Source organism: Dromiciops gliroides, chromosome 5 (assembly GCF_019393635.1).
Source record: "Dromiciops gliroides isolate mDroGli1 chromosome 5, mDroGli1.pri, whole genome shotgun sequence".
NCBI lineage: Eukaryota > Metazoa > Chordata > Mammalia > Microbiotheria > Microbiotheriidae > Dromiciops > Dromiciops gliroides.
Genome location: NC_057865.1, coordinates 66,502,484 through 66,518,749, shown reverse-complemented (window position 1 = coordinate 66,518,749; position 16,266 = coordinate 66,502,484). Strand labels below are relative to the sequence as shown.

General features: G+C 35.6%; 1 protein-coding gene across 2 annotated transcripts in view; it reads right to left on the bottom strand.

Moving 5' to 3' along the window:
- Nucleotides 1-8,086: 8,086 nt before the first annotated feature.
- Nucleotides 8,087-16,266, bottom strand: part of WAC (WW domain containing adaptor with coiled-coil) — a 114,220-nt gene continuing 106,040 nt past the window's right edge. For both annotated transcript variants that reach the window (XM_043966193.1, XM_043966194.1), the window contains 3 exons: nt 15,864-16,050; nt 14,235-14,362; nt 8,087-9,543 (listed from right to left, as the gene is read on the bottom strand). In XM_043966193.1, the coding sequence (XP_043822128.1) occupies nt 9,474-9,543; nt 14,235-14,362; nt 15,864-16,050 (385 nt within the window). In that variant the 3' untranslated portion in view covers nt 8,087-9,473. The remainder of the gene's footprint in view (nt 9,544-14,234; nt 14,363-15,863; nt 16,051-16,266) is intronic.

Genomic DNA, 16,266 nt, shown 5'->3' with positions numbered 1-16,266 from the left:
GTGTCTATTTTTTTTCCTGAGGGATGAGACACATGGTATCCAAATGCCCCATTGACAACCTTGGGATTTAATAATCATTTACTATGTGCCAGGCACTGTGCTAAGTGCTTTACAATTATTATTTCATGTGGTCCTCATCACAATCCTATAGGGTACATATTATTATTATCCCTGTTATACAAATGAGGAAACTGAGGCAAATAGAGTTTAAGTGACTTGCTCAGGGTCACACAGCAAGTAAGTATCTGAGGCTGGATTTGAACTCAGATCTTCCTGACTCCAGGTTCAGTGCTCTGTCCACTGCTTCTATATAGTGGGTAGAGTGAAGGAGGGAGAAAGGAGGCAAACCCATCCCAGTGTCTGTGCATGCTCCATACCACAGTAAGTTACCAAGGAACTGTAGCAGCGTTTCTTTGTTTTCAGTCACAGGGAGGGTATGGAGGGCTAATGGGACGCATAATCAGTGGTGTGTGGGTAAATGTCTAACAACAGGCTCTGAGTGGGGGTAGGGAGATGTACACAGGACACACTTCTAAGTTTGATTTGCATTAATTAACATGCTTAGTTATCACTTTCTTCAGTCTAGATCCTAGCTTCTTAAACTGTGGGTTGTGACCCCATCATGTAACTGAATGTGGGGTCATGAAAAATTTGGCAACGGTAAACGGTTATGTATACCTATTTTATATACTTATGTACCCAGGGTGGTGGAAAATTTTCTCCAGCAAATAGGGGTCGCCAGTGGGAAAAGTTTAAGAAGACCTGGTCTAGAAAATCAACAAGACCATCGAGCCCTGATTAGTTGCATTTGCAAATTCTGAGGCATTAATGCTCACACTGGAAATTTGACAATCAGCTCTCCAGTCTGCTGGAGCTACTCCAGCACATGCCTGACATCTGCACTGAAGGAGAGTGTGTCCATTTACACATTACATATTAATACAATTTATTACTTTGATTTTTGTGCTTAAAACATAAATGGAAATTATACTATTTTCTTCAGCTACATTAGATTCTCTTCTGTGCCACAAGGGTTTAAGCACCTTCCTTTGGAAGCCACTGATCTAGAATAGTAAGCTTGAAATGATTTGTCCCTTTTCCTTTCTAGAATTTATTCTCCCTTGGGCTTCCAGACCAGGGTACAGCCATGAAGAGGATGCCCCTCTTCAATCCTTTTCAAGGAAAAGTAACACTAGCTTTCCAGAGAAGGGTAGGACAAAATCTGAGGGGAGGGGAGGCTTCATGGACCCCCAATTCCCATTTCCTTTTCTGAGCACAGGCCAGGGAATCTAGTTCCTGAGAATGAACTTTCCCTGAATGTTTGAGAGTTCCTAAACTCTAGGTACTTAGTAATGTGCCTATTGGATCAATCAGCCAATTAATCAATAAGCATTTATTAAATTCCCATGTACCAGGCACTGTGCTAGCTGCTAAAGAAAAAAAGATAAAAATTAAATAGTCCCTTCTCTCAGGGATAGCCATATCTTGAGATTTACAGAATAAATACAAAATGAATAAAAGGAATGATAGAGAAAAGGCTTCGTTTGAGATGGTGCTTGAGCCAGAGTTGAAGAGAGAGGCTGTTGGGGTAGAGGTGAGAAAGGAATGCATTCCAGTCATGGGAAACTCTCAAGGAATGGCTTTGGAGGATAAAGAGAGGGCAGGTGGCTAAACTATTTGAGTAAAGGAAGGAGGCAGGAGAGGTAGGTTGGGTCCAGGCTGGGATAGACTTTAATAGTCCAACAATTCATAGTTTATAGGAGGGTCGGGGAACAAAGATCACATTGAGAGTTTATGATGTTGAATGTAGTGGAGAGGATAACAAAATCAGAACTGAGAAAAGTATTTAAATTAAGAGTAAGTCCTTGGCAATCCTAGCACAATTTCTATGGAATGGTGCAAATGGAAATCAGATTTTGAGAATTTAGTAAAGTTGTGAGGAACTTAGTTAATAAAACCGTGAGTGGGTACAGACCATTTGAAAAGTTTAGCTTTGAAAATAACATAGGGTGATGAGTGAGCACGTTTAAGAAAGTTAGGATGAACGTACTGAAGAGACTGAAAAACATCCAAGATGGAGAGTAAAACAGGCTGAATGGTCAAAAAAGAATGGGACCTAGACCACATAACTTTAGAAAATAGGACTGATGGGGCAGCTGGGTGGCGGATTGGATAAAGCACTGGCCCTGGATTCAGGAGGACCTGAGTTCAAATTTGGCCTCAGACACTTGACACTTACTAGCTGTGTGACCCTGGGCAAGTCACTTAACCCCCACTGCCCCGCAAAAACCAAAAAACAACAAAAAAAAGAAAAAGAAAATAGGACTGATGTGAGCAGACTGTCTGCTAGTATGTTAGATGTTTGCTTGTTGTTATGACATAGTGGGCATGCTGACCAGCATCATCAACCCTGCAACAGTGTTATCAGGCATACTCAATATCCTTGACAATATCATAGTTAATTGATGCCTTCTAGAGGTCTGAATGGGACAGTTGGTAACGAGAAGCATCAATAACCCACTTGTCTTCAGCCAGTACGTGAGATCGTTGTTTGTTCATGGATTAAGGATGTGGCTTTCTGAATAAACCAGAATCCCCTTAATCCAAAAGCAAAGAATTATATGGACTTGGAATGAAACTATTTTTTTGTTTTTTTTTTTAATACTTTAAAATTTTTTTTATTATTGTCTAGCTCCCATAGCTCCATCTTTTACACAATTACTGAGAAGCATTGTAAAATGCTTTGACAAAACCTAGAGAAATTATATCTACAGCATTTCTGTTCCACCAGTCTGGTAACCCTGTCCAAAAAAAAAAATAGGTTAAATTGTCATGACTTACTTTTGATGTCACCACACTTTTTTTTTAAATTTAATTTTTTTTAATTAATAAAGTATTTTTGGAATGAAAAACTATTAATGAAGCAGGATCCCCTTCCACTTGCTTGTAATATAGAAGGTCAAAGATCTTGCTCAACTTCTGATGGACTTGCTTTGGTTTTATCCCACTCAGAAGGAATGACCTAACTTGAATAGCAGTGGTGGGTGTAGCTAAAGTCTCTTCAAGTCAAGGACAGCAGCCTCTTTGTTCTACTCTAGTCTTGCTTTTTGCTCTGGTTGGGAAGGGGAGTGGGATTTTCCTTCCGTCCTTTCTCCTTTTGTCATGGAATAGTAGGGAGCACAGTGACTCCTTGACTTCTTTGGTTTTGTTTTCCTAGACTTCTTTGTGAGCAGAGGTGGAGAGAAAGCTATTCTGTTGACAGGGAAAGGAATAATCTCTAGGTCCTTTCCTTCGGTCTCTTGTTTCTCATCCCCACACCCCCAGTTATGAAGTCCAACAGTCCTGGGGAATCGGACAGGGATCATTTGTTGATCCTTTACTTTCTTTCCAGAAATATTGGGGTTATTCTATTTTCAGTAAACAGGAATAATTTGATAGATTTTTGCAGTTGTCTTACACTAGTTCACCTTGTTGGGCCTCAGCTTATTCTTTTTGACATTTACATTTGTTATCGAGCTACAATTTTTTCTTATAATCTCTGTGCCTTATGGATCTCAAATTTCTCAAGCAAAATTTGTGTCATAACTTTGTGGCTTCACCTTCCAATACCCTAATAACCAATCCCCAGAATATCTTGACTCTACTATTCTCCAACATTTGTAGGATACAAACTGGTTTAAATCTTTCTGGTTGCAAGAACAGATGAGAACATGACTACAACTACAGTCATATATTTAGAGAGGAAATAGGATAGGCAGGGTGCAGGTGACAGAGGTGGAGATGCAATGACAAATAGTTTGATACAACAGCAAGCATTAAGAGATACTTTAACAACTATGTGGTTTGCCCAGCACCACAGACCAAGCCAATGAACAGATAAAGAATTAGATTATTTTAATGAGATGGGAGGCCAAAATCTGTAATGCCCATTTGAATAAATTAGGTTCCAGAATTAATGAAGGTAAAAGCATCTTCCCTGTTAAATTGATACACCTGTCAATGTGTATAGTTGATAGTCCCAAGAGCTGGGGTCAAATTCATTCAATTGTTTAATTTTAGCTAGTTCTAGTTCATTAATTCCTGAGCTTCCTTCCCCCAAAGTGCAGTCAATTTTCCAACACACACAAAACAGGTAGACCTTAATAAGCAATTTTAATGCGCTTTCTCCAGGAAAGTCACTTGATTTTTCCAATTACTTAGAATATTTGCCATTGAATAAATCCAGCTTTCAAGTTTCCTATCTTAACAGAAATTGAATTTGACAATTCATGCAAAGTAACTAGTCTGCTTCCTGGTGCCTTTGTAAGACTGTGTTTCCTAGAGTATTATTATTTTTAAGGGCTTAGAAAGTTCATAAAATCCAAGTATTGGAAACCTCTTGGTCCAATTTTATGCAAACTGACCATTCAGATAGTATTAAGTGTACATATGTACGGTTTTATTCCTTTTAAAGTCTAAATACATTGTGATCATGTAATTTTTTTCATACTATGTCTGAAATCTAATTGATGGTTCTTTGAATAATGTCATTTCCATGTAGTAACAAGCATTAAATTACTTTGCTCACAAGCACCTTTGTTTCTTTCATACTTTAATTTGGGGTACTCTATCAAGTCCTTTTAACAAATTTAACTCATGCATTGTTTTAAAAATAACTTCTCCAAGGAGCCCAATTGTTTAATCTCCTATTTTCAAATATGGTGCCTCTCTCTAAGAAAGGAATAAACTTCTATGGAAAACAAATGTTCCTTTCACTTAATCTGTCTTCAGAATCCTGTCGGAACTTTGCCCTTAAAAAGCAAAACAGCGTGTAATGTTAGGCCTATTAAAAGAATGTCAGTTATTTGAGTGATCATTAAGAATCAAAGACATTTTCTACAAAACTTTGGATCTTGTTGTTGTTGGTCCTTCATTCTCAAAGAGGATCATGACATCAGGAAGTGATGTCATGACTTGCAGTGAATTGGATTTAAGTGAGGAACAGCTGTGTAAAGTCACCAACCTCATTCTCTTCCAGAGGCACCTGGGTCCAGTGGCAAGATACATATCAGGACAACTGGAGATGAGCCCAGATGTTTAAGGCAAGTAGGGTTAAGTGACTTGTCCAGGGTCATACAACTAGTAAGTGTCTGAGGTGAGAATGGAACTCAGGTGTTCTTGACGCCTAAGGCCAGTGCTCTATCTATCCACTGAGCCATCTAGCAGATGGCTAACTCAGGATAGAGGACACCAAAGTGTCTAATAAAAAGAAAACAGGAGAGACTGCAGATTTCCCAGCTAAAACACATTTATATAAAAATTTCCAAATGTTTGAACCCTGGTAAACTTAGGTCTCTTTATCTTAACTTTGAAGAACTGTGCATTTATCCCAGGGTTTATAAATGGAAAAGTCCTAGGGGAAGCAGATTGTTATGTCATTTTGCTTAGACAGTAGCTCTTTCCTCTATTCCCAGTTTAAATTTAAAAATTAGAAAAATCAAGTTGCTTCAAAAAATATCATATTGGAGATACACTGGGAAATGTGGAATTGTAGCTATTTATAAATCCAAGTGAAATGTTCTAGTTGTAGTTCCATAGCTTGAAGGTATATAGAAAAAACTATTCCAGCACTAAAGAAATTCTGAGTTGGGAGCAAAAAATGTAATTAAAACTATAGCTAAGCTAGTAAGTTATTTTTGTCTTTTTTTTTTAAATTTTTTGGGGGGCGGGGCAATGAGGGTTAAGTGACTTGCCCAGGGTCACACAGCTAGTAAGTGTCAAGTGTCTGAGGCCAGATTTGAACTCAGGTCCTCCTGAAACCAGGGCCTGTGCTTTATCCACTGCGCCACCTAGCTGCCCTGTTTTGTTTTCTGACCCACACTGCCATATGGCATCTCAAGCTATAACTGAATAATCTGAAATTATCTATGGCAAAGGACAAATACAAAAGAAAAAATATAAATTTTAATACTATTTCATAGTCAAAGTGTACTGAAATAATCGCACAACATAGTCAAAACATATTTATTACTTTTTAGTGTAATTTTATACACTCCATTACAGATACAAGAATATAGCCATATTTACAGGTAATTGAAAATAAATCAGCATTTTCAAACCCCACATCTAAAAACAATAGTTTTAAGTCCTAAACTACAATTGTTGTGGTATGCAGAGTGAATTACTTCTTCCCCTTAGAAAATAGTTCCTTCAACATTAGGGTTAGGCTTAGCAGTAGAACAAGAACTGATTTCCTTTTTAAATGCTCTAACTCTTCACAAATCACTTCCTTCTTAAGGAGGAAGTTTTAAACTTTAGTGGCAAAATGTCAAAAACAGCTGAATTTCATTGGTAACAAAAATTTCTGGGGCACAAATATTAGATTTAAAATCAAGAAAAAAAAAATCACCCTATTTCAATTCCCCTGCCTCCCTCTCCCTCCCCCAACCCTCCAGCAAAATGTTAAAAAAAAAAAATCTCTACAGTTATAGCTTGACATATAGTTTTCAGTTCTTGGGCAGTCATAAAAATTATGTACTCCAGAATTTATTACTAAAGATTAATCCAGTACAGTCTGCGAGTTTCGAATCTTAAAAAAAAAAATGGAGTAATGTAGAAAACAAAATGTTCCATCACTTAAAAGAAAAAGGATGAAGAAATTTCTCAAGAAACCTTCCATGGAAAGGTCTTCAAAGAATTAAAACAGTAAATCTCCACAAAATTCACTTGGTTCCAGTATCACCTAGAACACTGCTTTCAGTCTTTAAGTATTTATTATTCAAGTTCTATTAATTTAAAAGAAAAAAAAGTTCCCAAGGGACACTTGGTAATTTTCATTTTGAACTGTCAATAATGGTGCCCACCAAAATGAGACACTAATGGCACTAGTGTGTAAATCCAAGACTGTGGACTATTCAACCACCCAGAGAAGAAATAAAATGATGGTGATGCTACACATGCCAACAGACAGACGAACTAAATATAAAATGGGATACTTTGTCTATTTTAATAGCACTCAGATATTCCCAGGTTGCTTCAAAAAAGGTCAACAGCTGGACACCATGTTTTAAACAAAGGTTCAGAGCTGTATTAAGATTATTTATAAAAATTATGGGACAAATCAAATAAATTGGAAAAATATTCCACCTTAGAAATTAATTTTTTCAATAAATACACCATTTATGAAACTTTAGGTTAGCTTTTTATAAGGTGTGGTTACTTCATTTAGAGGCATGAACATAAATATATATATATGTATGTATACATAGATACACACATATTTTAATGGGGAGGTACAAAGTGGCATAAATCAATAAATGTTTCACATTTGCAAACTGTAGTCAATTTTAGCTTAAATCACAAGAAAAATCACCATACACTTCTATGAACATTCGCCCACTACATCACAAAATAAATTACCTACTTCTTCCTAGGAAAGGCACAGTGCTGAAGTAGTAAGAAGTAACAGGTCTAGATAAACACAGCTCTTAAAAGTTACATTTGAATGAACTATTTCCATGTCTAGCATATAGTACCAGTCTCAAAAGTATGAACATTTCTTGTGACATTTACCTTTTCTGTTACATTCTGAATAATCTTAGAAGGGGGAAAAACATAAATGCTACTTTGTGCTCAAATAGCAAACAATTCTCTAGAGATTAAATACAAATTCTGAATTTCTTTTAATTGCACTAGGATTTTGTTGCATTTTTGTGAATACCCAATGTATCTTACATTTTAAAATTAAAAAAAAAAAAAAGACTGAACCATAAAACTCTCAGAGACACTTGATATAGAAACAACTTAATGTATCAGGAACAAGTGACTCTGGTACTCTAAGTCAGTATCCCATAATGTAAGTATAATACATTAGTGTCTAAGATATTAAAATAAGCCCTTGGTGCTGGCAGTTGTGAAAGCACATGAGTGTATGCCCCAACAGAAGAAATCTCTCTATGGAGAAAAGTATTTCAAGTCAAGATTTTGAAATTAAAAAGATTTTACTGCATACAAAAACTATTGAGATTTATACATATCTGGCAGTGTCATGCTAATGCCACGTGAAGAATAATGAAGATTTTAGCAAAAGAAAAAAAAGCCAAGTTGATTTTGTAGTAGCAATAGTTTCTTTTTTTATTTTTAATATACTTTAGGAAACAATATACAAAGCTGAGCTTTCCACCATTTCCAGATAACAGTGGGATGCTCCAATTACACAAATTTAGCGTTTTGTGATGGCTAAGAACAGCAGTCAGCACCAGACTTGAACAGTTAGCTACAACACAAACATCCTTCCAAATGAAATGTCATAATAGCAAGACAGGTAAACCAGGGTTTAACATATGACAACCCTTGGGGATGTTTTGATCATTCTTGTTGAATGTCATATTTCATTAAATATTTTATACAGAATTTTTTGTTTACAAGCTTTAAACAAAATTTCTTTAGGGGTTATTTCAATTAAGTACAAATGTTCAACAAGAATAGTTCTGATAAAGAATCCCCAAGTAGTCAAATTCTAATATGCACTGACCGAAGGAAATGAAAAGTAACCATTTTTTGTTTTTGTTTTAACATGTTTATTACAACAGATACAATTCACATCTGACTAGGTTTTTTTTCCTCTTTCCCCTCCCACAACCATGTTCATTGGGCTATTTCCTTATATTTGAGCAATCAATGTACTTTCAGCACACATGCCCAGCAGTACTAGAAGTCCATTCTTACAGGGTGCAAATGGAAATACATTTCAATAATTTATACAAACAAGTGGGTTATGCTCAATCACTGCAATTTTAAGCTACTGTACACAGGAATGAAAAGATTATAGAAAAAGTGCCATAGCAACAGTGCCTTAAGAAAAGAGAAAATTAGAAGCATTAAAAAATGGATAAAATCAGATCTAGGATTTCAGAGGGGAAATGGAACACAGAAAATGAAAAACGGTTCTCTGCAAAAACAGAAATGGAGAAGCACTGCTCTTGATTGGGTGCAAGTGTGGAAACAGTTGTTTCATGATATTTTGTACACTGCCCAAACTGTTCCAAATTGTTGCAGCCTTAGACACAGATCGCCTGGCGCCTGCACTGAATTTTCGGAAATGCAAGATTTCTGAATGATAAATTAACCCCCAAAATTTAAAAAAAAAAAAAAAAGCTAATTTTGCAGACAGGTTTACATGTAAAAGGCTAGGTATTTAGCCACCTCAGCATTGATTAGTTTTGGATGTCTAAGCTCTGATACACATGGCTTCCCATGGCTTCACTCTACAAAACATATTTACAACGTGAAGAATACATCTACAAGAAATCTACATTTCAGGGGTATTACAAATCAATCTTGTAGCTTCCCCTGAATTGACTTTCATGTCCCCATCCCCTTGTCATTTCCATTGCCCAGCTTAACGGTCCAAAGTCTACTCATATGCAGCTCAAAATTGTTAAGATTGGGCAACCAGTTCCTGTACTCAAAACCATGTGCAATTATTCACATCTTCACACCATGAAGGAATTCTGATTCTTTAGCTTTTCAAGTTCTTTAATTTGTTGTCTCAGAAATAGTATCCTGAAAAATAAAATAAACAATTAAACTTATTTCCCAAATGATAGCAACTAAATTAGCTACATCTATTAAATTATAAATAAAGTTTATCGGTTAATATACACACTCCATACACTAACATCAGACAAAACCTGGCAGCCAATCAATGTATAGCGAGGTAACAAAATTTAAATGTAATTATGTAATTAACTGCCTGATAAGTCCTTTACAGTATAAAGACAATTTGATAGCTGCTCCATACAATATTTCAGTGTTGAAGACAAGTTAGTACCAAGATTATCACTTTTCTTTAAAATGAATAGAAATATTCAATATGCAAATATGTAATACCATAGAAAATAAGAATATAATGGGAATACTTTGAGGGTAATAATACAGCAATTAAACTTCAACCCCTTAGAAACATAAAATCTAGAATAAATCAATATACCATATTATAATTATATAGAATTATTACAGAAACAGTAAAATAAGATGACTTAAGCAACTATGAAACTGGAGTGCTCAAGGAATGGGTTATTGTTAATAAATCACATCTGTCCATCAACTCACTGTTAACTAGAACCTGTCTTTCTTTCCCTTTCTCCCCAACTCTTTCTGTTGAGTCTAAAAATTATCAGTCTCCTCAACTACCTTAAATATAAGATAATTGATATAAATTAAATAATTTTTAAAATATTGGGCTCCTTACAGTAAATAAGGATCCTTCCTTTGGAAATTCAATTATGGGGGGCAGCTAGGTGGCAGAGTGGATAAAGCACAGGCTCTGGATTCAGGAGGACCTGAGTTCAATTTGGCCTCAGATGTTTGATGCTTACTAGCTGTGTGACCCTGGGCAAGTCACTTATCCCTCATTGCCCCGCCCCCCCAAAAAGGAAATTCATTATGTAATAGAGAGAGCCCCAAACAAAGACTGCTACTGTTCCATGTTACGCAATGTTTAGGCTTTAAGAAGTGGTGTTAAAGAGAGGAAAAAAAAATCTACTGTGGTCAAATGTACCCCTGAAAATCCCTTAATAGGTTTGAATTTCTCTCAAAAGAAGGCTATTCCTTTTTATTAAAAGGTTTGAGTCTAACGAGACATTCTTAACCTTGGACCCATGGATATAGATTTCAGGGAATCCTTGATTTTCTCCTTGTTAAGGAGAAAAACTAATTCTATCTTTATTTTCACTAATCTCTAACTGAAATTTAGCATTTCTTTCAATAATTTAAAAATTATGCAAAGGGTCAATAAATTTTATCAGATTGCCAGAGGAATCCATGACACAAAAAGTCTTTTCTTGGGCTGCAATCCACAGGCAAACATTTATGCTCAATGGCATTTCAGTCTTCACTAAGAGTGTTTCAACACTTTTAATTACCTAGAGTTGCCTTTATTTTCTTATTCATATAGAACTAACTAAAAGAGGAAACTCCTCTGTAATCCAATGCCCTCATATTTGGAAGAAGGAAGAGATGTGGGTAATAGAGGTGTAACAGGCAGGTTTAATTGTGAGACGTTCTTTCCAAAGATGACAGAAACAAAAACAAAAAACAAAGAGCAGCTGTCCAGCTTTCCCTCTTTTTACTATTCTGTTACAACAAATGGTTCTATGGGTAGGAAGAGGGAAGGAAATTATTACCTTTAAGTTCTGAATTTAGTCAACAAAAATGACAAAACAAAGCAACATCCTCTTCTGCCCCTTCCCTCTGGGCCCACTTTCCCAAGGAAGACAACCTGGTTCAGCAGTGTCTAGTACTAGAAGGTGACTGTGATTCCAAACACCTTTTCTTGGGAGTGCAAGTGCACTCAGATCAGTGCAAGTGCTGGCAACTTTTTAAAGATGGGCTGGGTGTTATAGGACGTACAGCCCTGTGCTCTTGGCTATTGGAAACAGTTCAGCAGTGGATGCTATAGAGAGGACTCTGCATAGAGGAGAAGCCATGGCACTGACCAAGAAGACATTGCCCTGAGTGAGTATATACAAACTGAATGTCCCTATGATCTAACAGTACTTTAACAATTCCCACCACCTTGGAACTTTGGCGAATACTGACCTCTCCCTTCTTTTAGTTCCTGTGACATTTATCATCTGTAAACACTCATTTTGGCATTTATACATTGGACAGTACTGTTATTTGTTTCATATATATATATATATGTATATATATGTATATGTATATGTATGTATGTATGTATATATCTATATATAGATATATCTTATCTCCACAAAGCTTAATAAAAGAAGGGGTCATGTAACACTCCTTTGAAAATTACCCTCAGTGCCCTGAAATGATGTGATAAATACTACATGTTCAAAAAATTTCTGAATCAAATGAAATGACCTTAAGAGAAATTTAGTTCTATCTGGAAAACAGTATAACTATTTCAATGAAAGATTTCTAGTTAATTGAGGTTTTACAGTGTAATGACTACAAATTAGGAGCTGGCATATTCTTTCTATCCCTGTTTAATGAAAATGAAAACTAATAATGTAAATTAAGACTGATTTCACAGTCTACCAGAATGGACAAACTCCCTGCCCAAAAGTGTACCCAGGTATTTTAGTGCTTAGGACGAAATCTCCTCCTTCCCTATTCTAACAGAAATAGCACAGGAGTTTCTGCAACATGCTTCCTCAGTGTTCCATTAGAAGATGGAACTCGTCCAGACTGTTTCATGGACTTAAAGCAATACATGAACACAGCAAATGAAAAAAGTCAAGTCTACCTTTGTTTTACTATAAGCATTTTTTCAAATGAACAAAACTTTATTGTACGACATTACCTAACATTCTTTGGGAACTTGAAGAGGGTAAGAATATATGTCACTAAATTACAAGATGCTAAAATTTTCAAGGTTTTAATCAAAAGCAGTGTGAATAGTGATCTTAATTGTAGAATTATTAGATCTTGCATTTGAAAAGAATCTTTCAAAAGTTTTCTATTCCAAACAACCTGAAACAAATCTCTACAAAGTAGCTGCAGCCAAATTATATATATATATATGAAATGGAGTAAAGTGTTACATGGGCTCTCCTCATCCCTAAAATAGGCAGGAAGTTTGAAATTAGCATTATCCATGTTCCCTCATCCAATAATGAAAACGTGTACTTACCTTGAAAAATTTCATAAAGTTGCTGTGCAAGACAGACAACATGCTTAATGAAATGTTTATTTTGTGTTGTTACATAAATATAAAGAAGGCAATAGTCTTAGTGGCATAGCAGTACAATAATGTACAAATTAGCAGGGACAGAGTAAAGTAATTAAATTTATTGGCTTATACAATACACCTTACAACTTTTTACATCTTTATATGTAAAACTATAATATGCAAAATGTCCTAATTTGCCACAATTATGTATATGAGTGGGCATTGGATTCAAAAGATTTTGACATACTCCTTAATTCTTCATCATGAAATGACACTTTTATCACATTGGATATTAAGCATACCTTTGATGAACAGTCCATTTTTCCAAGTCTAGCCTTGATTATATATATAGCCCATAAGTTTTCAATGGGTTTAAATCAGGCAAGTTCCCAGGCCACTGAAGCATGTTCATCTCCGTCTCTTGGCATGATGAAAGGCCACGTTGCAATATTCCATCTCCATTTGGGAATTATTATTGTAATTCTGCTTCTCAATATATGAACATATCTATCAGACTTCCTCATTCTCTCAATGGTAGCAAGACTTCCAGGAGCACTGGAAAGAAAAAATCCCCCAAACTTTTTTTTGGGGTGGATATTTTATAGTCTGACAAAGATTCCCTGATCTTATAAACTTGTCTGGATGTCTTCTGACAGAGTTCTGGCATAGGCTTGAATGAAAATGTGAGTTTCATCATTAAACATTTCCAATCTTTTCCCAACCTTCAGTTCTCTCTCTAGTCTTTATACTGTTTTGCCTGTGACAAGGTTTGTTTTTTCCTTCATTGCAATAAGTAATAGGTGATTTTTAAAAAAAAACTGATCTTCTTGCCATTCTTCCAGCTTCAAGAAGTTTATATGCTGCACTGCAGAGGTATCAAGAACAGCCCTTCCAGTTGCCATGTTCCTCTGAAGATTTTTACTTGTTTTCTGAGAATTGATCAGATTGTTTTTCAGCAACAGGTTGTCAGTTCTTGGCACTTTCCTTTGTGCTTTGATGTAACTGATTCTGTTTCATTGTAGACTTGAATGATCACTGACTTCCCCACATCAATAGCAGCTGCAATATCTAACAGTCATTGAAGTGTGCTCTTTAAGAGCTATAATTTTTGCATGTTTCCTTGGAGTAATATCCATTCTTAAAAACCACAGAATTAAAAACACAACAAGAGAGCAATGAAACATGTGTATTGTAGGAAATTCAGCACTCAACTGAGACAACTAACAAATGGTGGAGAAACCAGCTCAATCTGATTTCAGGTGATCAATGAGAGATGTTCTGAGTCAACCTAGTATCAATAGAAGTACACATTCATGACCACTGCTGTCACTAAATGACAAAATTATTATTTGCCCCAAGTCACACACACCATTTTATAACTAAAAAGCCGTATAAAGATAACTTATCAATTGGAAGGTTATTTAATAATTGGAACATGGTCAAAATATGTCAATGGAAATTAGGAGAATTAGTAATTTATGATTATGGCCAACAACTTAATTGAAAACAAAGTACAGTATTTTTTTTTAAAGACAAATACTAAGCAAAATCTTACCTTTGCTCACGCAAAGTTGCTTGAATTTCACATACTCGGACTAAAGATCTTAAGTTTTTTAATTCAGTACAAATTTCAGACATATGAACACTCCCCATGTTATGAGCTTCTTCACGTAATCTTGATGCCTAAATGTACACAAAAATTATTTTTAATATTAGGAAAATGTTCTTTTATTGAAAAGTATTTATGGGATTTCTGAGTTAGTAGTAATGTGTAGCATGGGACTAGAAAATAATAAGACGAAAAAGGATTAGGCTAAACAAAACAACATCAGAAGAGAAGGTAAAAGTTTACTAAGAGATTTCAATGTTAATCATTTGTATGTGAAGGAAGGAGCTGACATTTTTAAATTTCTATCTACTCTCCCTGCCCTGCAAAGTATAACAGATAAGATTTTAAGAAGGAAAGATTACAACTCAAGGAAATATAAATTAAAGACTTGCACAGTAAAGAAAGTAAAGGCTGTCTTCAGTGGTGTTAGGGGAGGCATACGACAAGGGTGCTTACTATAAACATAAAAGCTATCATCAAGCAACTAGAGAGTAACACAGGGAGGCTGAGATAAGGGGAGGAGATAAATGGCATCTTGGTACATTCAACAACTTCATAAGCCCTTATGATATACATATACATATTTCCTTCAACCTGTTTTGAGGATTCCTTCCTCCTTTCAAAACTACTACTACATTTTAATACAAATAAAATCAGTTGCCTTTTGACTCTTAATTATTCATAAATCCTGTTGATTCCAACTCTGTAAGAACTTTTACATTTGTACCATCCACTTTTATTTTCACTCCCATAATCCCAGAGAGGGTTTTTAAACCATCCAAATATTTCAATAGCCTCCTAACAGGTCTTTCCACCTCCCCAATTAAAGAGACCAATCTTCATTACACAAATATTATCAAACCTCTGCTCAAAACCCTGAAACAGAACCTTATTTTTTGATCAAGGAAAGTTCATTCTTTTATTTAACAAGCACTTGGTTTAACAAATTCCTTAGCTTAATATTCACGGCCCTCAATAATCTAATGGCACTCTATCTTTCTAATCTTATTCCCTACTACTTTCCTTCTACACATTTTACACTCCAGACCACTGTACTAGTCTCTAGTACAACTGGACACTGTACTCCTTACATGACCCATATTTTCCTGCCACGCAGATGCTAGAAATATCTCTATCTGCTCCACCATTCTTCGTAGCACAATTCAAATACCATCACTTTTTTTTTTATGAGCTCTTTCTTGAAACTCCCACCTCAGCAACGATTTTCCCCTATTTTGAATTCAAGCACTTGGCTATCATTGTTCTTATGTAACCCCATATTAAGTTATTTGTATGTGTCATATACCTAATACTAGACTGTAAGCAAGTAGGACCTAGATTGTCTGATTCTCAGTAATACACAGCTTCCTTTAAAATACCGACATAGATTTATTTTTGTCCCCAGCTAACAATGAATTTAGAAACCTGTACTCAATGCAGGTCAGAGCCTCTATTATTTTTTAAAAATAGATTTCAATTACATTAAATATAGCTTGAAAAAAATATCAGCCATGAAGCAATACTTAGACATCTGTTTCTATAAAGAGCCTTGTTTTTATTGACACATGTACATACCTGCTTTTCTGCATGATCTGCAGGCCACCCTTGAACGTGCTTTATAAGACTTTCATTGAAGTGTGCTGCTAGGGTAGGGGTTAACGAGCATGTAGGTCGTGTAGATGAATTCTGTGGTACAGCTGTTGCATTAGATGCATTACTACTAGAAGTATGATTCGGACCAGGAGATGGACTTCTCTGACTACTGCAATATAGAAAGAATAAATGGCTGTCAAGTGTCATAATAAAATACATAAAAAAAAGATCATATTTCAGGTCCAAGAAAAATAAGTAATTTACACATAAAACATTTTAGACAAAAATGTGGATTCAGACCATTGTGCTACTTTTTAAAAATGTCTATATCCTCTACAGTCTCCTTTAAAAATAGTGCCTTGCTTGTATGAGGCCCCGGGTTCGA